The sequence below is a fragment of the Piliocolobus tephrosceles genome, chromosome 4 (assembly GCF_002776525.5).
Source record: "Piliocolobus tephrosceles isolate RC106 chromosome 4, ASM277652v3, whole genome shotgun sequence".
Lineage (NCBI taxonomy): Eukaryota > Metazoa > Chordata > Mammalia > Primates > Cercopithecidae > Piliocolobus > Piliocolobus tephrosceles.
The window spans coordinates 110,950,374-110,971,455 of NC_045437.1; the positions used below are offsets into that span (position 1 = coordinate 110,950,374).

A 21,082-nucleotide genomic window follows, 5' to 3' on the forward strand; every position below is an offset into this window, starting at 1 on the left:
GCAACAAAGTGAGACCCCATCTCAGAAAGGAAAAAAAAAAAAAAAAAAGGCTGGGCGTGGTGGCTCACGCCTGTAATCCTAGCACTTTGGGAGGCTGAGGTGGGTGGGTCACGAGGTCAGGAGATCGAGACCATCCGGGCTAACACAGTGAAACCCTGTCTCTACTAAAAATACCAAAAAAATTAGCCGGGCATGGTGGCGGGTGCCTGTAGTCCCAGCTACTCAGGAGGCTGAGGCAGGAGAATGGTGTGAACCCGGGAGGCGGAGCTTGCAGTGAGCCAAGATCGTGCCACTGCACTCCAGCCTGGGTGACAGCGCAAGACTCTGTCTCAAAAAAAAAAAGGAGTAGAGATGGGATTTTGCCATGTTGGCCAGGCTGGTCTCAAGTGATCCACCCACCTTGGCTGGCCTGCCAAAGTTCTGGGGTTACAGGCGTCAGTCATCGCACCTGGCCTGAATGTATATGTCTTGTCCTTTCTGTTAGGTTATTTCCTTAAGTTGGAGTCATGGGAGGGCTCTTACTAGGTCACAGTCGTGTAGTACAAAGTTGCTTTGGGCAGGCCCTTGTGTATCCCTGATACCAGAACTTCCCGTGCCTGGACAGACATTACCAAGTTTCTCAGCTCTTCTCGGTGCACTTTGGGGTTCAAGTGGAGACCTCGTTGCCTCTATCTCCAGGAAAACAGGTGGAGAGAGTAGAAGCAAACCTTTACTCTCTGGAGAGCAATTGGGCGGTGATAGTAATAGTCGTTGTGGCATTAATCACTGCCTCCCATATGCCAGGCCCGAAAAACGCATCAGCAGAAAAAACTCTAAATGACTCATAGGCCAAGGAATAAATGGAAATTAGAAAATATTTAGAATTGAGGCCAGGTGCGGTGGCTCACACCTGTAATCCCAGCACTTTGGGAAGCCAAGACGGGCGTATTACTTTAGGTCAGGAGTTCGAGACCAGCTGTCCTTCGCCAACATGGCGAAACCCCCCTCTACTAAAAATATTTAAAAAGTAGCTGGGCATGGTGGTGTGCGCCTGTAGTCCCAGCTACTTGGGAGACTGAGGCAGGAGAATCATTTGGACTTAGGAGGCAGAAGTTGCAGTGAGCCGAGATCACACCACTGCACTCCAGCCTGGGCAACAGAGCAAGACTCCATCTCAAAAAAAAAAAAAAAAGGAAATGATTGAAATACTACTGCATGTCAGGATGTGTGGAATGCAGTGAGAGCAATACACAGAAGGAAATTTAAAGCCTTCAATCTTACAAAAGAAGGAAGGCTCGGCCAGGTGCAGTGGCTCACGCCTGCAATCGCAGCACTTTGGGAGGCCGAGGTGGGCGTATCACGAGGTCAGGAGATCGAGACCATCTTGGCTAACACGGTGAAACCCCGTCTCTACTAAAAATACAAAAAAATTAGCCAGGTGTGGTAGTGGGTACCTGTAGTCCCAGCTACTCAGGAGACTGAGGCAGTAGAATGGCGTGAACCCGAGAGGCAGAGCTTGCAGTGAGCTGAGATTGTGCCACTGCACTGCAGCCTGGGCAACAGAGCGAGACTCTGTCTCAAAATACGCTGTGAAGAGCATCTGTAAAAAAGCAAAGCTCTAAGGAGAGAGGATGACAAAACAGCCTTAAACCAGTACCTTTAAGAATTTAGACAAAATGGGGCTGGCATGGTGTCTCACACCCATAATCCCAGCACTTTGGGAGGCTAAGGCAGGTGGATCACTTGAGGCCAGGAGTTTAAGACCAGCCTGGCAAACATAGCAATACCTTGTCTCTACTAAAAATACAAAAAATTAGCTGGGCATAGTGGTGCACTCGTATAATCCCACCTATTTGGGAGGCTGAGGCACAAGAATTGCTTGAACCTGGGAGGCAGAGGTTGCAGTGAGCCGAGATTGCACCACTGCATTCCAGCCTGGGCAACAGAGCGAGACCCTGTCTAAAAAAAAAAAAAGAAGAATTTAGACAAAATGGACACTTTATTAGAATAATATTTATTAGTTTCCAGTTGCTTCTGCAACAAATTACCATAAACTTAGTGGCTTAAAAGAACACAAATTTGGCTAGGCACTATGGCTCACACCTGTAATCCCAGCACTTTGGAGAGGGATGTTTAGATCGCAACTGCGGTAGCACTGGTGGAAGGAAAGAAAAACCCTTTTTTCTTCTCCCCATTTAGGTTCTTGGCTGGGGCTCTGTTAGAGAAGACAGATTAACAAGAGAAAAACAGAAGTTTACTAATGTGTGTATCTCATATATTCATGGGAGAAACGTGGATGGGTAACTCAGAAGTTTAGTTAGAATTGGGTTTATACAGCCTCTTAACACAGGAACAGTCTACTTAAAGAGCAGTAACAGGACAGAGGAAACAGCTTAGGCTTCCAAGGGCAAGAAACTGTGAGAAGATAAATACATGGGATGAAACTAATGGAGTCAGGTTTGTTTGCAGATGCCTGCGGTGTCATCTCAGGGCTGATAGGAATCTAGAATTGTCTCCAGTAAAGGAGAATGTATATCCAGCTTTTAGGCAGAAAGGGGGAGAGCAGAGAGAGCTTTTCCTGTGTTTGCTGCTACTTACTTGTCTTCAACTCAAAATACTTCTTATGTCAAAAATGCATATTTTGGGATGGCATATTCTAGTTTCCTTCCCTGGCTACTCTGAGAAATAGAAGAAATCAGAACAGACCCCACCTTTCAGTCCTCACCTAGACTCGTGGCTGTCCTCACTGCCCGTGAACAGAGGGATGGGAGGTGGCCCAGCCACCAGCACTGACCTTGACTTACTTTAGTTTATCCTGTAATTGTCTTTCTAGAAAATCAGCGTGTACATTTTGAGCTGACGGCACTACTAGAGGACCTGTTTTACCCCAGGAGGCTTGGGGCTGGCTCTGTGGCCCAGGGGGTTGTCTGGGCACACTGAGCCCTGCAACAATGCCAGCAGCATGAAGGAGTAAGGACAGGCCCTGAACCTGTGGGCCCTGCTGCTGGTTTGTGTGCAGAGCCAAGAGGCGGGAGGCCCCCGGCATACAGGGGGTCAAGTTCAGAACGTCCTCCAGGATGTGATAAGAGAAGCACTTTACAGAACAGAGCTGTGGGGTGATCCCATTTGGGCAAATAAAGGGGGAAAGAGGAAAACACACATTTGCTTGTGAATCCATCGGTGTTTGCATGTCTGAAAGGAATCAGGAAAGTCACTACAGAGGGCCAGAAAAGATTCCCTTTTCACTGAATACAGTTTTCTACTATATGCATTTTTTGCCATGTTTATGGATAGTATGTTTCAGTAATTTTACATGAAAATAACTGAAATGTTCATTTTAAAAGTGTCAGGCCAGACACAGTGGCTCACTCCCATAATCCCAGCACTTTGGGAGGCTGAGGCGGGCAGATCACTTGAACCCAGGAGTTTGAGACCAGCCTGGGCAACATGGCAAAACCCCATTTCTACAAAAAGTACAAAATTAGCCAGGTGTGGTGGAGTACACCTGTAGTCCCACCTACTCGGGAGGCTGAGGCAGGAAGATGGCTTCAGCTGTTGGGTTGAGGCTGCACTCCAGCTTGGGTGACAGTGAGACCCTGTCTTAATTTTTTTTTAAAGTCTCTGCTCACAGCTGGTGATGACAGTAGTTCAGGGAATTGCAGGAGCTTTATCTGGAGAGTCACACAGACAGCATCTGTCATCCGTGTGCCTTGACTGCAACCCAGCAAGAGCCGCTGACTGTTCCCACCTGTGCCTGTAGCCCGTAGACCAAGGTCCATGGGTCCTGGGTTCCCGGGGCCTCTCTGCTCCATGCTGTGACCTGTCCAGGACTGTGCAGGGCAAGCTCTTGTCCTCTTGTCTTCCTCCAGGGCATCATCGCAGAAGAGAACAAGAACCTGCAGCCCCAGGGAGACGAGGACCCTGGGAAGTTCAAGGAGGCTGAGCTGAAGATGCGGAAGCAGTTTGGGATGCCTGAGGGCGAGAAGCTGGTGAATTACTACTCCTGCAGCTACTGGAAGGGCCGCGTGCCCCGGCAGGGCTGGCTCTACCTGACGGTCAACCACCTGTGCTTCTACTCCTTCCTGCTGGGGAAGGAAGGTGAGCTAGCCCCTCAGTGTGCCCCAGCCCCCACACCTTCAGCCCCTCCCTGCCCTCAGCCTCCAGATTCTCCATCCCCACATGGCTACCAGAGGGATCTCCCTGAAACCCAAATGCCACCTTCGCAGTCCAGGGTGGGACTGTCCAGCCTTGGCCAGGCATCCACCTGCTCCCAGCCGGCTTTTACCGTGCCCACCACTCGCTAGTAGGGTTCTCCACATGGTGACTCCACATGCCTGCCCTGCCCTCTTCTGCTGAGCTGGCGTATTTGGGCACACGTCTGCCCCGAATTCCTGGTGATTCCATGCCATGCAGTGCCTTGGGTGTGTGCCACAGCCCTCATCTGCTGCAGGTCCCTCTCTGCAGACACCCCGGCCACAGGATGCGAGCCTGATTCCCCAGCAGCTCCAGAAAGAGCCCCCAAGGTCTTAGCCATCCCCAAGCCCACCAAGCCCTCCTCCCTCCTCGTCTCCCTCAGCCCACAGCCTCCCTGTGCCCCCTCCTGCCCTTGCCACTTACCTGTCAGAACCAGGTGGCCAGTCACCTCCCGTCAGCAGGGGCTGGGTCCTGCTTTGTGTTGGCCGTGCTGTGCTGTGACTGTTCACACATCAGTGTGCTCCCACTTAGGGGAGCTGCGGGGTGGATCTTGGTGGTTCCCCTCTGCACATTCGCTCCTTTCCCCTTCAGCCACTGGTGGGGCAGACACCGTGTGTGGTTGGTCTGAAAGGCAGTGGACACCTCAGTGGCCTGGTCCCTCCACATGGAGGGCGTGACCCAGCCCAGCCAGGCCTGGGCATGCAGGAAGTGTTGCCCCCAGAGAGCAGTTCCCTAGGGTGGGTCTGGGGTACACATGGGCATCAGGAGCCTCACCCTGCCAGGTCCTAACCCGCGGTGTGTCTGTCCCTGTGGGCACAGTGAGCCTCGTGGTGCAGTGGGTGGACATAACGCGTCTGGAGAAGAACGCCACCCTGCTCTTCCCCGAGAGCATCCGTGTGGACACGCGCAACCAGGAGCTCTTCTTCTCCATGTTCCTCAACATCGGCGAGACCTTCAAGCTCATGGAGCAGTTGGCCAACCTGGCCATGCGGCAGCTGCTGGACAGTGAGGGCTTCCTGGAGGACAAGGTCCTGCCCAGGCCTGTCCGGCCACACAGGAACATCTCAGCCCTGAAGCGGTGCGTTACCCTCCAGGGCTGGGGTGGGCTCATGTGAGCCAGGTTTGCTGACCTTGCCTGGGACCCGCCTTGTCCAAGTGTATAGACCTGGAGAAGGTGTCCACATTTACTCCTCATGGGCTCCCCACTTGGGAGGGAAGCCATAAACAGATCATTGCAGTACTGTGTAGAGAGGCAGTAGGAGATAGCAGGGATGTCCTGACCACTATTGGGGAGGAGGCTTTTCACACTTTATTCCTCTTGGCCCTACGATGGGAAGGGTCTCTTACCATCCCTAGGTATCAGACAAGGAAGCTGAGGCACGGAGAGGTCAAGTAAGTTGCCTGAAGTCCCTCAGTGAGCAGTGGAGCCAGGATCTAGCCACCTCAGCTGAGGTGCTCTGACGCCCCCAGAAAGGCTTTGGTGAATCTGGGCTCAAGTGCACGGCCTCCATCCCACCGTGATTGACAGCTCTCCTGTATATCCCCAGACTCTCTGGCCAGAGGACCCTCCCAGCCATGGGACCCCAGGGGTCCTGAGTTTGATGTGGAAGCAGACCTCTGGGTCTGAAGCCAGCCAAGGAGATGGGCCGTGTGTGGGTTTGAGGTCCCTGCTGCCCTGTCCAGAGGATTGATAGATGGGAACACATCATAGCAGCCGGCCCTCCCGGGCTACTTGTGTTTGGGCTTCTAGGTTGTAGCCTATGAGAAACTCAAGAGGCTGGCCAAGATCTCTGAGGTTCCCTGGGTCCCACAGCCAACCTGAGCACAGCCAAATTCACACCCATGTGTTCAACAACCTCATTCCAACCAGGCCATTTCCTGCATTGCACCCACAGACTATGGTCTAGGCCCAAACTCTGGGGTCCACCCCCAGAAGCAGAAGATCGTGCCAGCATGTTGCCCTTGGGGTGTGGGTGCTGGTTGGCCATGGGACCTTTTGGAAAGAACAGTAGAGATGGAGCGTGGCCATGCTGGCACTGCCGGTGAGGGTGCAGCCAGGCCCTGCTTAGGCCACGGCAGCCCAGGCCAGGCAGGAGGCTCCCTTTGGGGCTGGGAGAGTTTATGTGAACAGAGCTACCTAAGGGGTGGGGCCCTGGGCCAGGCCACTGTCACAGCCATGAGATACACAGGTGTGCACGTCTGTTAGCAGCCGCATGCTTTAGTTTTAGCTCCACACCTCCCTGTGGGGAGCTCCTCACCTCGGCTTCAAGGTGAAACCTGGGGTTAGGCCTGCCCAGGGTGGAAGAGCTGCCCAGAGCCGTCCATCTGAGTGGGGCCAGTGCAGACGCTCTGGGCTCTGCCTGCCCTTCAGTACCGAGGGATGGGTTGCACATTGCCCAGGCCAGCGTCTAGGTGTCCTTTGCAAAGCAGTCTCAGGACACATTGCTTGCTGGCCACCTCTCCGCTGGTTATGTGACTGTCTCACCTTCTGCCTGGTGACTCAGCGTGCATCTTCTACTGAACTCTAAGGTCCCTGAGCATGACTTCCTCCAGGGGGAACCGCAGGGATCCTGAATCTCATGTGGAAACAGGCCTGGGGAGGCCCCAAGGCTTCCTTGAGAGTGTGCTGGTCCTGACTTTGTCCCCTTTCCTCCTGTCCTCCCACCTTGTTTCCCCAGAGATCTGGACGCCCGAGCCAAGAATGAGTGCTACCGAGCCACGTTCCGGCTACCCAGGGATGAGCGGCTGGACGGCCACACGAGCTGCACCCTGTGGACACCGTTCAACAAACTGCACATCCCTGGCCAGATGTTCATCTCCAACAACTACATCTGCTTCGCCAGCAAGGAGGAGGACGCGTGCCACCTCATCATACCCCTGAGGGAGGTCAGCATCCCCTAGTTGAGAGGCCAGGGCCTTTCTATCCCTGAGGGGTCAGTCAGCTCAGGGACCAGCCTGTCCTGCTCTACCCTGGCTTACTAGGGGCATCTTGGAGGAGGCCGTAGCCCAGACAGCCACATGTCACTCAGTGATGGGACAGGTGGAGGATGTAGGCCAAGTGAGCCCCTCCACAAGCACCTGCCCTGTGGGGGAGGCAGGTAACATGGTGGGGGCACACTGCTTGCCCTCTCGAGTCACTTGCCTAGTGGAGACAGGGTGCATGAGTTTCCGTCAGGCTTGCCTTCTGGGCCCTGCAGTTGAATTTTGGCAAAGCACTGCTCTGTGGCTGGGCTTAAAGGACCCTGTTCCTGCACCGGTCCCACATGTCATTCTCAGAGGCCACCTCACCAGTCCTCTCTGGACACACCACCTTGGCTGTGGCTCGGGCTCCAGCAGGCCACCAGAGGTCGGCTCTCCCCTGTGGGCGGCGTTGGCTCTCACTTGCTCCTTCTTGGGCTTCCACAGTGACCCTGGTGGGAATAAGGCCATCTGCCCTGCACTACAGTGAAGGGGTGTGGACAGCAAAGATAAGGCACCTTGCCCAAATAGAAGACATGAGACTGAGTCAGGATAGGTCCCAAGGACTCCTTTTCCTTGTGGCCAAGCAGGGCACTGACTGTTTAATTATAAGAAGGAGCAAGTGAGATTCTTTTATTTTTATTTATGTATTTATTTATTTATTCTTGAGATGGAGTCTTGCTCTGTTGCCCAGGCTGGAGTGCAGTGGTGTGATCTCGGCTCACTGTTCATGCCATTCTCCTGCCTCAGCCTCCCAAGTAGCTGGGACTACAGGCATCTGCCACCACGCCCGGCTAATTTTTTGGATTTTTAGTAGAGATGGGGTTTCACTGTGTTAGCCAGGATGGTCTTGATCTCCTGACCTTGTGATCCGCCCACCTCGGCCTCCCAAAGTGCTGGGATTACAGACATGAGCCACCGCGCCCAGCTGAGACTCTTAAAGACCTTCCTGCCATTTGCACAAATCCCTCAAGGTGTAGCTGTAGCTGAGAATAGGTGTGGGAGAGTTGCTGCCTCGGTTTCCCCAAGAGAAGTCAGAGGGAAGGAACTCAGAAGAGCCACAGCTCTAAAAGCTCCAGGTTGAGAGGCTCAGGTGTGACCCGGACCCCACATTCTATTAGCACTAGGGCCCTGTGGATCTGTCCCGGGCACTGTACTGACCTGGCCCCTGGGCCTAGGGGTCATCCTGACACCTGAAGCTCCATTTGAATTTCTCCTGCTGGGCCTTTGACATCTCAGATGGTAGAACCCTGGTGGAGCTCGGGGAGCAGGACTAACCCACACTGGAAGGCTCGGGGAGCAGGACTAGCCCACACTAGAGGGCTGAGTTTGCTCTGGTGATGAGCTCTGCAGCTGGTCAGGGTGGAGGCGGCCAACGCTGACCCCTCAACACACCTGCTCCTCCCCGTTCCAGCCTGCAGGCTCCTGCGCATGCAGCTCACTCTGCTGTGGGTGTAGTGGGCTTTTGAATTTCACTCCCAACCACGCCCTTCCATACTTCCCTTGGGAAGTGACCCCTCTTCCACCCTTTGCCCGGGTAAAAACCACATATCAGCCTAGATTCCAACCTTTCCCTCCTCCCTGTGTCCTGCCTACAGCATGTCTTGCCAGCTCACCCCGCAGAGCTCAGCCCTTCCTCTCCATGGCTGCCACCTAAGACACCATCATCTCCTTTAGCCACTCCCTAACCACACTTAACCCCCACCTCCACTTTGTTTTTTTTTTGTTTTTGTTTTTGTTTTGAGACAGGGTCTCACTCTTGCCTAGGCAGGAATGCAGTGGTGTGATCATGGCTCACTGCAGCCTCGATCTCCCGGGCTTAAGTGATTCTCCCACCTCAACCTCCCAGGTAGCTGGGACAACAGATGTGTGCCACCACACCAATCTTTTTTTGTTGTTGTTGTTGTTGTTGTTTTAACAGAGACAGGGGTTCGTCTTGTTGCCCAGGCTGGTCTCAAACTTTTGGATTCAAGTGATCCTTCCTCCTCAGCCTTCCAAAGTGTTGGAATTACAGGCATGAGCTACCACACCTGGCCCAACACACTTAGCCCCTTTACGACACATCCTCCCACAGCAACCAGCAAAATTTGAAATGTCAGTCAGAGCATGTTGGCAACCTGCTTAGAGTCCTCTAGTGTCTTCTCCCACCTCCCTCCTGTGACCTGTGAGGCCTTCTGTGCGCCTCTGCCCCCTCTCAGACCTGCGCCCAGGCACACCCCATGTATATGCTCACACACAGACATAAAAAGTGCACATACACTCCCACCCGCGTCCCCGGTCATGCTGTCCTGGCTTCTCTGGCCTTCTCTTCCTCCCTCAGGCAGTCCTACCCCCGTCTGCAGGGTGACTGCTGTGCCCCCACCCATCTCCCCCAGCACTCACCTGGCTGGACCAGGTCTTAGCTCAGTGGCCGCCTCCCCTGGGGCCACCCAGCCTTCCCCCTTCCCAGCACTCACCCCTGCTAACTGCTCAGCTGGTGCATCCCTCGTCCGTCTCCCTGCCAGGCCTTGGGCTCTGCAGAGGTGCCCGCTGAAAGCCTGTCCTGTGCCCTCCACACCTCAGAAGGGTTCAGAGCCAAGCTCCAGGACCCCTGTTGTCAAAAAGTGTTCCCTGGGAACAAGTGCAGGGGACAGTCCTACAAGCAAGGGACCGCTTGCCCTGCTTTAGGACAGCCTTCTGAGAGCCAGTGAAGGCCAGCAGCTGGGCTGAACACTTTACATCCTCATCCTCAGAACCGCCCTGCACGGCCAGTGTGCTCATCCCCATCGACAGGAAAAACAGGACCTTAGAGGCACAGGCAGCTTGGTCGGGGTTAGGTGCAGCGGGTGGCAGAGTCAGAATATGAGGGCAGTCGGGCCACTCACTGCATTGTGCCCAGGAGGGGACAGCTGCATGACAGTCTGCCATTCACAAAGCATGCCCAGCGGCAGGACCTGAGATGCAGACACCAAAAAGAGTTCTTCCACCTTCTCAGGTGACCATTGTCGAAAAAGCCGACAGCTCCAGCGTGCTGCCCAGCCCCCTGTCCATCAGCACCAAAAGCAAAATGACATTCCTGTTTGCCAACCTGAAAGACCGTGATTTCTTGGTTCAGAGGATCTCTGACTTCCTCCAGAAAACGCCATCCAAGCAGCCAGGCAGTATCGTTGGGAGCAGGAAAGCCAGCGTTGTGGACCCTAGCACAGAGGTGAGAATTCCCTTGGGAGCAGCAGGGTCAGGAAGAGCCAGGGCATGCGTCAGCCTCCCCGCTGGAGCCTGACCCCATGGTGCCTGCTGTGGGCCTCCACCTAGGGGCTGATGTGTCGGAGCTGGCAAGAGACCCCTAGCCCAGACCCAGACTGCCCACCAACATCACAGCCTCTCCGCTCCCCTAGCCACACACCCTGATACTCCTCACTCCTGCTGGGCCCAGTGCCCATGAGGAACCCTCTCTGGCCGTCCTTTCTGCGTTGCTGCTGCACTGAGAGCAAAGCCACACTGTGGAGGCCTATATACTTCGGCTTTGTTCTCATGGCCTTCCCTGCCAGGCTTTCAGTCTGAAGTTCTTGCTGGTAGAACTGCAATATCACTATTGTACCAGCAAACTTAATAATTCCTTAATATCATCAAATATTGTACACATCAAAAAAGTACACACTTCCCCGTGTACTTTTCGCGGTTTGATTATTTGAACTGAGACACACAAAAGTCACACATGTCACTGTTGATTGATAGGTCTCTTAAATCCCTTTAATCTATGGACTTCTGTTCCACCTAGTTCTTGTTTATTCTTCCACAGTATTTTGTTGAAAGAATCGGCAACTTGTGCCATATAGTCTCTCATTGTCTGATTTTGCTGATTGCATCCACTGCAGGCATTTAGCAGCAAGCTCCTGTGTCCCCTGTTTCCTTTAAGTTGGTTGAGCAGTGAGACCGAGAGCCATGATCACAATCAGGCTCAGCTGATTTTGGTTCTGGCCGGTTTGCCTGTGGGCAGGCTCAAGGTGCTGTTTACTTCCAACAAGAGATGTCGGGCGACCAGCCACCTCTCTATGCTACTGTCTGTCATTGAGAATATGCTTGGATCCAGCGGCCAGCGGCACGCTCATTCCATTCCTCCTTTCATCTGGGAGCTGAAATTCTCCCAAAGAGGGAAGCTGACCCCAGGCACGGTTCATAGAGGAAAGGCAGAATACATCTTTTACTCTTCCTTCTTACTCTCCAGTTGTCAAAATAATGATGAGTTGGTTTTCTAGTGCCTTCCACATGTGACCAGTGAGTTTTTTGGTTTACTTTTTATTGTAATTATGAACGTATGGATTTAAGCAACTTGATGTGTGTCTTTCCACTGGAATCACTATGCTTATTCTGTATGTGGCCAGAGGGGTTCATCTGGGCTGGCCCTGAGAGTCCCTGGGCACAACACTGGTCGTCTTTGATTCCTTGCTTTCTGGTGTGACAAGATGGATGTGCTGCTCCTGTTGTTGAGTCTGAATTTGCAAAAACATTTGGCCATTAGAGGAGTCCATATATAAATTCACAGATCGAGACCATCCTGGCTAACACGGTGAAACCCCGTCTCTACTAAAAAATACAAAAAACTAGCCAGGCGAGGTGGTGGGCGCCTGTAGTCCCAGCTACTCGGAGGCTGAGGCAGGAGAATGGCATAAACCCGGGAGGCGGAGCTTGCAGTGAGCTGAGATCCGGCCACTGCACTCCAGCCGGGGCGACAGAGCGAGACTCTGTCTCAAAAAAAAAAAAAAAAAATTCACAGCTCCAGCTTCTCTGGAAAAATCAGTGCCCAGTCCTGCAGGCCCCGTCTCATTGGGCAACAGGCATGGGAGCTGTGGCTGCATGTGTCCTCAGTGCTCTAGAACCGTGTGTGGTCTGGCCCAGGCAGGCCTTTACATTGTCCGCCCTAGTAATAGATGCTAAATAAATTACTACATAGATGAGTGGGTGGGAAGGGGTGGGTGGAATCAGTGTGGATTGGAGATATTAAGAAAGGTGTGGAGGAGGTTGGGCTTTATCTGGGATTTCAAGAAAGAGTGAAGTTGGATTGAGTGGCAGGGGCAGTGAACAGGGTGGTCAAGCCTCCTCTGCCTCCATGAGGCCCCACACTTCCTGAAAGCTGAGTAAGCACCACTCTTGGCCCCTCCCAGGCACTTGGCTTCATGTATGCAAACACATTTTATTGCATTCCTGTTAGGTGCCAGCTGCTATTCTAGGCCCCAGGAGTAGAACAGTGAACACATCAGACAGGGTGCATGTTCACTTAGAGCTAATATTCCAGTGAGGGAGACAGTAAGCAAATAAACATACAATATGTCAGGCAGTGATAAGGGCTGTGGGTTGAAATAAAGCAGGATGAGGGGATCAGGAGTGCCAGAGGAAAGAAGGGGGCTCCATTTTCTCTCTGTTACTCATGGGTGACCTCTTTGATCAGGCAGCACTGAAGGAGAAACTTGAAAGAAGCAGAGGAACCAGCCATAGTGTGTCTGGGGCAGAGTGTTGGAGGCAGAGAGCACAGCAAGCTGGGAGACAGGATTGGGCATGGCACGGGCTCCTGGGACCAGGGCTTAGGAGACTGACCAGGTGTAGGAGGTGAGACCAGAGAGGTGGCAGAAGGCCAAGTTACCGAAAGTCCGTAGACCCTGTGAGTGCTGCAGCTTTGACTCTAGGTGAGATGAGAAGCCAGTGAAGAGTCATGACCAGAGGAGGGCAGGACCTGTTTACGTGTTAATGGGGTTACTGAGGCCGCCCACGTTGACAGTGGATTAGAGGTGCCCCGTGTAGTACAGCAGCCACGTGTGGCCGTGGAGCACTGGAAACCCAGCAGGTCCCAGTGGAAATGTACGGTAAGTGTTCACTATATGTGGGTTTTGGAGACTTAGTATGAAAAGAAAAACATAAAATATCTCCCTTTTTTTTTTTTTTTGGAGAGACAGAGTCTTGCTCTGTCACCCAAGCTGGAGTGCAGTGGAGCAGTTTTGGCTCACTGCAACCTCTGCCTCCCAAGTTCAAGTGATTCTCCTGCCTCAGCCTCCCAAGTAGCAGGGATTACAGGCATCTACCACCAGGCCCAACTAATTTTGTATTTTTAGTAGAGATAAGTTTTCGCCATGTTGGCCAGATAGGTCTCGAACTCCTGACCTCCGATGATCCACCTGCCTCAGCCTCCCGAAGTGCTGGGATTACAGGAGTGAACCACCACACCTGGCCACTCCATCATTTTTTAATTGATTCCTGTTGAAATGCAAATATTTTGGATATATTAGATTAAGTAAAATATATTGTTAAAATTAATCTCAATTTATTTTAGGACTTTTTAATGTGGCTACTAGAAAATTTACAATTACATTTGTGGCTGTTATCATCTCTCTGGGGCAGTGCTGGACTAGAGAGTGGCAAGAGTAGAAGCAAGGAGGCTGGCTGGAGGCCACCACAGTAGCAGGGCACAAGATGATAGAGTCCAGCATCAAAGGTAGGAGCAATGTAGGTGGTAAGAAGGGGTCAGATTCAGGAGATATTATTGTGGTAAAACACACATAACAACATTTACCATTAAGTACATTCACATTGTTATGCCGTCACCACCATCCATCCACAGAACTTTTTCAATTTTGCAAAACTGAAATTCTGAACCCATTAAACAGTAACTCCTCAGTCCCCACTCTCCCAGCCCCTAGCAAGCACCATTCTACCTTTTGACTCTTTGAGTTGATCTATTCTAGGTAATGCACATAAGTGGAAGCATATAGTATTTTCCCTTTTGTGCCTGGCTTATTTCATTTAGCATGATGTCCTCCAGGTTCATTCTTGTTGTAGCATGCTTAAGATTTCTTTTTTAAGGCTGAATCACATGCCATTTTATGGATAAGCCACATTTTGTTCATCCATTGAAACTTGGACTGCTTCCACCTCATGGCTACTATGAGTAACGCTGCTGTGAACATGGGTGTACAGATGTCTGTTTGAATCTTTGCTTTCAGTTCTTTTGGGGACATACCCTGGAGTGGAATTGCTGGATTGTATAGCAATTCTATTTTTAATATTTCGAGGAACCTCCATGCTATGCTCTATGCACCAACTATGCACCATAGATGGGTGCCAGACCACCAACTGTGACATGACTCTGTGCAGACACAGAGCCAGTAGCTGTGCTGAGGCAATGGCGGGAAGGAAGAGGGGCTCCGACAGTCCTAAGAGCCAAGGAATCCAGAAGTCACCAGAATAACCCTCACAAGAGACTACTCAGCAAATGGAAACCTCACCAAGTGAATCTGAGAGAGCCAGTGAGACTGGGGAAGGTTTCTCAGGCTCCAGTTTATAGAGGAGGCTTTTTTATTAATGGAAGCACAAAATCCTGCTTTATTTCTATCCACAGCCTTATCGCTGCCTGACATATTATATGGCTGAGGAAAGATCAGGAATGTGAGGGAAGCCCATGCTCTTGACACAAACTTCTCTTCTGAAAGAAAAGAGCCCACCCCCGCAAAAAAAGGGCTGGGATTGAACAGAGCAGGAACACTTGGGGTAAAGGAGAAAAGCTTCAGATATAAGAAAGAGGTGGCTGATCCTAGAAAGTACAGGAGCAAGGGCTACACAGACCGACCACTGCAGGGAACGGCTCCTCCAGCTGTGGAGTTCAGAAAGCTACTCTGACCCACAACCGCCCATACATAGAACATCCTGCTGAAAGAACAGGAAAAGATGCTGATCACACCCTGTACAAAGATATTGTAGGGAGAGAGTGAACCAGATAACCTTCCACAGATAATGAAAGCACACCAGAAAAACATTCCTCCAGGCAGATGAAAACTGTGTCCTGATGTTTCCAAGTGATCTCAAAGGAATTAGAAAAACTATAGAAACTACTAAAGAATGGTATAAATTAAAAATGTTTAGAAAGCTCAGGTTAAAAGTGGCTAGTCAACAGAAAAATATGAAGAGAGTTGACAGGACTCAGGAGGAAATAAAAAAAACACATGTTTCTGAAATGAAAATCAGGAACACAAGAATGAAAATACATTAAGGTAAATAAGGAAGAGACCAGAGAAAAATGGAGTCAGACAAGACTCAAACAAATAGAGAAGAAATTGTCCAGAGAAGGGATAAAGAAGTCAGGCAAAGAAGATCCAACTTACGTGTAATTGTAGTGTCACCCTTCCCAAAGAAAAGCGGTGGAATAACAGGTAATAGACACCATGATTCAGGAAAACTTAGAAAATAAGCTTGAACTTGTATAGTGGAAGGGCACATTGAATGTCTAGAAAAATCAACACAAAAGAGTCAGTATTGACATATAATCTCATAAAACTATTCGATTTTAAAGATCTAAAAATTAGTTCAGGCTGGGCACAGTGACTCACAACTGTAATCCCAGCATTTTGGGAGGCCAAAGCAGGCAGATCACTTGAGGCCAGAAGTTCAAAACCAGTCTGGCCAACATGGTGAAACTGTCTCTACTAAAAATACAAAAATAAGCTAGGTGTGGTGGCACATGCCTGGAATCCCAGCTACTCAGGAGGCTGAGGCACAAGAATCACTTGAACCCAGGAGGTGGGAGATGGAGGTTACAGTGGACCAAGATCCTGAGAGATTCCTCCTCAGAGAGGTATCAGACTTTGTGATACAGTAGCAACATTTTAGAGTAACTTTTTGGTGGGGGTTGGGTGGGGGGTGTCTCCTGGTGTGCAGTGGCACAATCTCAGCTCACTGCAACCTCTGCCTCCCAGGTTCATGCAATCTCTTCCCTCAGCCTCCTGAGTAGCTGGGACTACATGTGCATTTCACCATGCCTGGCTAATGTTTGTGTTTTTCGTAGAGATGGGGTTGAGATTTCACCATGTTGGCCAGGCTGGTCTTGAACTCCTGACCTAGAGTGATCCACCTGCTTCAGCCTCCCAAAGTGCTGAGATTATACAAAGTAACATTTTTAAGATACACAGTAAAAGAAGCTGTGACCCAAGGATTTTATACCCAGCTGAACTGACCTTCAGGTATAAAGACCATAGGCTGTAAAGAACATGCAGAGGAATTCAGGGGCTCTCTCAGCTTCTGTAGAACAGACTCCAGACAACCAAGGAGTGATGGAAGCAGCTTGGGCATAAGGACTGGTGGTAGCATTGAATATATTTAGCTGTGGAATTAAGGTTAGATAGTAGGAATAGAGGTGACAGTATGTAAATGTTATAGTCTCTGATGATGGAGACATAGTACAATCAAAACCTGAGATCAGGAAGGTATATGAGGCTGGGCTTGGTGGCTCACGCCTGTAATCCCAACACTTTGGGAGGCCGAGGTAGGCAGGTCACCTGTAGTAGGGAGTTTGAGACCAGCCTGGCCAACATGGTGAAACCGCGTCTCTATTAAAAATACAAAAATTAGCCGGGCATGGTGGCGCACACCTGTAATCCCAGGTACTTGGGAGGCTGAGGCAGGAGAATTGCCTGAGCCCAGGAGGTGGTGGTTGCACCTCCATACTCCAGCCTGGGTGACAGAGCAAGACTCCATCTCAAAAAAAAAAGGAAGGTATATGGAAAGTAGAGTAAGCTCACTGATTGCCTTATTAATTAAAAGTATATCCTTTTGATCAGATGTTGGCAGAGAGGGAGGAAAGTGGGAAGAAAAGGCCTACTAGCTAATTTCAATATTGCTTATAGTAGGGAATTGACATCTTAAAAAGAGAGGACTAAGGGAACTATATAATGGTATTAGCATAAAAGTATTACAGTATAAATATACACTTTTTGACACAGGGGAAAAAACTTGGAGAAAGGAGACAGTGAGATTAAGCATCTCTTTCAAGAAGTTTTGTGTGAAGGTCAGCAGAAAGTAATGAGGTAACTTTTGGGAGGGCTAGAATTTTAACTGAAGTTTAACATACATATCCAGAAGTACACATACAGTGTACAACTGGATGAATCTTCGCAGAGTGAGCATAACATGTGAACAACACCCAGGTGAAGTGGGGGTGGCCTTTAGGGGAATAACAGTGTAATTCTGTGCTGGACAGTGACTCTTGCAGAGAAGGCAGGGGATGGGGTCCAGGTGCAGGCAGGTGGGTGGGCAGGCTGGCAGTCACCTGTGGAGGGCTCAGATTGTTGCCATGTGCTCAGTTTAACAGGAAGAAGTGTGGTTCAGTGGGATGCAAGGATGGCAGGTGGTTTTGGAGGTTTATGTGAGGTGGTTACCTCGGGGAAGCAGGGAGGACTGGACTAGGAATACATAGGATCCCAGGCAGCTCTGAGAGCCCACCTGAGGCCAGTGAGCCTGAATGTAAGGCGGGACCTGAGCCAAGCTTCTGCAGAAAGCAACCTGGTCCCCAAGCTCGGTGTCACGCTTGCCGCCTCACCGGGAGCACGCGTCTGCTGTGCAGCACACACCTGGCGGTCTGGCTCCTTCCCTGGCACTAAGATTTGTGATCCTGCAAGGCACCTCACAGCCTGCAAGCCCATGTGTGTCCTAGTCAGTCCCTCTGGGGGAGCTCAGGTGGGAAGCAGGATCTCCAGGCAGGCAGTCGGTCTGCACTGGGGCTGTGCCCACTGGATTCAGGCGGCTCGTCGTAAACATTTGTTTAAGTGGACCCAAAAGCCATTTCTGTAACATCATGGGGGGCGGAAGGGTAGACTGTGGGTGTGAACCTAGCAGAGTTCTCTCTCTTTTTTTTTCTTTTTTCCTTTTATATTAATAACTTTATTGAGGTAAAATTGATATGCAATACACTGTACATATTTAAGGAATACAATTTGGTACGTTTTAACACATATACCCCCATGAAGCCATCAGCACAGTCAAGATCAGGGTTCTCTCAAAAAAGGCAGAATATGAAGTGTCTTAGGAGGGCGCCCAGCATGTTGGCTGCTGCCCCATCCCTGGGTGCAGTGGGACCATGACCACGGGACCAGAGCCAGCGGGAGGGTGTGAGGGACAGAGGGCCCAGCCCAGGCCGGAGTCCACCATGGGGAGTCTACCACCTGCAGAGCCAAGAAGCTCAGGCAGTCAGCTGGCCCCAGTCGTGCTGGGCTCTCCCACACTGGACTTTGCTTTCTGCCAAGACAGCATCACTCTTAGGCCCGTGTGGCACCATGATGGCAGCAGCAGGCCTTGCGTGCTCCCTGGGTTATCCCAACACTCCTGCAGAAGGGCCACTCATTTCCTTGGTGGCAGCTGAGTGACGCAGTCACCCCAAACCCACCCTGAGCCCAGACCAACATCACAGGCCATCGCCCAACCCTCTGTGCAGCCCAAGAAGCATGGGCCCAAGAGTGGGCAGGGATGTGCCTCCATGTTAGGACAGGGCCTCTCCTGTTCGTTACATTGACCTCCCTCAGAAAAGGGCCCCACAGGGTGAGCCCAGAATTCACTCCCTGAGACTGACTCGCTGGTGAGGGTGGGTTTGGTTGCTGAGGACTCGGTGTCCAGCAGCCAGAGAAGAGCTGAGGGCGGAGCTGCAGCCACAGCCTCCTGCCCAACCACACAGGCTCTTCATGCGCCGCTCGCCCCCGTGGCCCTTTCTGCACCAGACCCTGGTCCAGCTCTGGGTGGACGGCGCATCAGAGGCTGCCCGGCAGCACAGTTGTCAGGCGTCCCCTTCCCTGTTTTATTTTCTAGTCTTCCCCAGCTCCTCAGGAGGTGCCAGAGCAGCCTGCCAGCCCAGCCTCTCCCCTCAGCAGCCGACAGAGCTTCTGTGTGCAGGAGGTGCCAACCGCATCCCAGGGCCTGCTCAAGCTCTTCCAGAAAAACTCGCCCATGGAGGACCTTGGAGCCAAGGGGGTGAGCCCTGAGCGCCGGCACTCCAGCCTCCGTCCAGAGCGGAGCCCTCAGGAGGAAAGCTGGATCCAGTCCTGGGCCTGTGCCTTCCCTCAGGGCCCTAGGCTGACCACTGGGCAGTGCCCATCCAGGCTGCACCCTGGCAGCGTGGGCGGAGCAGGCACTCTCTCGGGGGCTCCACTGACCTGCTCGGTGGTGCTGTTTGCCACGGGCTCCAGGCCTCTGAAGGGAAGGGCCCTCCCGCTGAGGAGCCGGTCTCCTGAGCCTTGGGAGGTGTGGCTCAGCGTGGCCTGGTCTTTCCCGGGAATCGTGAGGAAGGCCACACCTGCAGGCCGGCGCTGTCTGGCGTGTCCACGAGGCTTTCGGCCTGGCCTAGGCCTCGGCACTCAGATGCGCGTCGGCCCCCGGCTCCCTGATACGCTTTTCCCTCAGGCCAAGGAGAAGATGAAAGAGGAATCCTGGCACATCCACTTCTTCGAGTATGGGCGCGGCGTGTGCATGTACCGCACAGCCAAGACACGGGCACTGGTCCTGAAGGGCATCCCTGAGAGCCTCCGGGGAGAACTGTGGCTCCTCTTCTCCGGTGAGTGGGAGGCAGCCACCCCCAGCCTCAGCTCAGCCAGTCACGGCCCCCAAGCTCTCTCCGTGTGAGCTCATCTGGTCCTGAGCCGGCCTGAACCGATGCAATCTCAGCTCACTGCAACCTCCACCTCCTAAGCTGGCCAGGCAGCAGCTCCCAACTTTCACATGGCCGGGAGCCGGGCTCTGGGCCCTGGCCAGGGGCCCAACCAGGAGGAGCATCCCGAGGGACAGAGGCTGGGGGCCAGGCACTCTGCTGGCCGGGTGGTGCCCTCCCGCCCACAGTGGGAGGGAAACAGGTCCCCTAGAGGCCTCTTTCCTTGAGACGGGCTCTGACAGCATTCACACCCGTGGTTTCTGGAGGAGGCAAGTCAGCCACTGGAACTTTCGGGTAGAACAGCCTCCCCGGGAGCACAAGGGAAAGCTTGCCTCGCAGCTTGTGCTTGACCCCAAGTCCCACCTCTCCTCTGTGGGCCACCGGTATCTCCAACCTGCCCTGTTACTGCCCCCAAAGTACCAGAAGAAGGACAGAGACAGCCGGCACCCGTGTCTCCCCAGGGGCCTGGAATGAGATGGTGACTCACCCCGGCTACTATGCTGAGCTGGTGGAGAAGTCCACTGGGAAGTATAGCCTGGCCACGGAGGAGATCGAGCGAGACCTGCACCGCTCCATGCCCGAGCACCCTGCCTTCCAGAACGAGCTCGGGATTGCTGCCCTCCGGCGGGTGCTGACCGCCTATGCCTTCCGAAACCCCACCATCGGCTACTGCCAGGTAAGGGGCCTGACGGGTCCAGAGACAGCATCTGCCACCAGAGGCTCACAGGAGCAGGTCCCTGTGGTCCCAGGCCTGTGTGGTGACCCTGCCTCATGTCCCAAGGAAGGAGCCCAGCTGCAGAAAAAGACGTAATTTAAAAACAGTATTACTTGCTCATCTCATCCCCATGCCAAATAGAAGTTGTCCTCTTGCTACTTTTGTCTGAGTCCCAGCAGCATTCTATTGTTTTATGTGTTTGGTAAAATAAGTATACAGAACATAAAATTTCCCATGTTCACCATTTTTAAGTGTACAGCTCAGTGCTTTAAGCACATTCACGCTGTAGTGCACTCGTCACCACCATCCATCCCCAGACCTCTTTTCATCTTGCAAAACCAAAGCTCTGTGCCCATTAAACATGCCCCAACCACCATAGCAACCACTGTTCTACTTTCCATTACTATGAATTGGACGACTGTGTCTCATATATGTGAAATAATACAGTATTTGCCTTTCTGTGCCTGGCTTATTTCACTTAGCATGATATCCTCAAGGGTCATCCATGTCATATGAATGTGTCAGAATTTCCTTTATTTCGGTCCAGGCGCGGTGGCTCACACCTGTGATCCCAGCACTTTGGGAGGCCGAGGTGGGCAGATCACAAGGCCAGGAGATCGAGACCATCCTGGCTAACATGGTGAAACCCCGTCTCTACTAAAAATACAAAAAATTAGCCGGGCGAGCTGGCGGGCGCCTGTAGTCCCAGTTACTTGGGAGACTGAGACAGGAGAATGGTGTGAACCTGGGAGGAGGAGCTTGCAGTGAGCCGAGATCGTACCACTGCACTCCAGCCTGGGTGACAG

General features: G+C 52.2%; 1 protein-coding gene across 1 annotated transcript in view; it reads left to right on the forward strand.

Annotated features, from left to right (window-relative positions):
- Positions 1 to 21,082, forward strand: part of TBC1D9B (TBC1 domain family member 9B) — a 44,825-nt gene that overhangs the window by 7,256 nt on the left and 16,487 nt on the right. The window contains exons 4-11 of the mRNA XM_031935505.1: positions 3,849 to 4,077; positions 4,993 to 5,251; positions 6,852 to 7,059; positions 10,106 to 10,318; positions 18,727 to 18,888; positions 19,318 to 19,468; positions 20,023 to 20,368; positions 20,453 to 20,478. Coding sequence (XP_031791365.1) covers positions 3,849 to 4,077; positions 4,993 to 5,251; positions 6,852 to 7,059; positions 10,106 to 10,318; positions 18,727 to 18,888; positions 19,318 to 19,468; positions 20,023 to 20,368; positions 20,453 to 20,478 — 1,594 coding nt within the window. The remainder of the gene's footprint in view (positions 1 to 3,848; positions 4,078 to 4,992; positions 5,252 to 6,851; positions 7,060 to 10,105; positions 10,319 to 18,726; positions 18,889 to 19,317; positions 19,469 to 20,022; positions 20,369 to 20,452; positions 20,479 to 21,082) is intronic.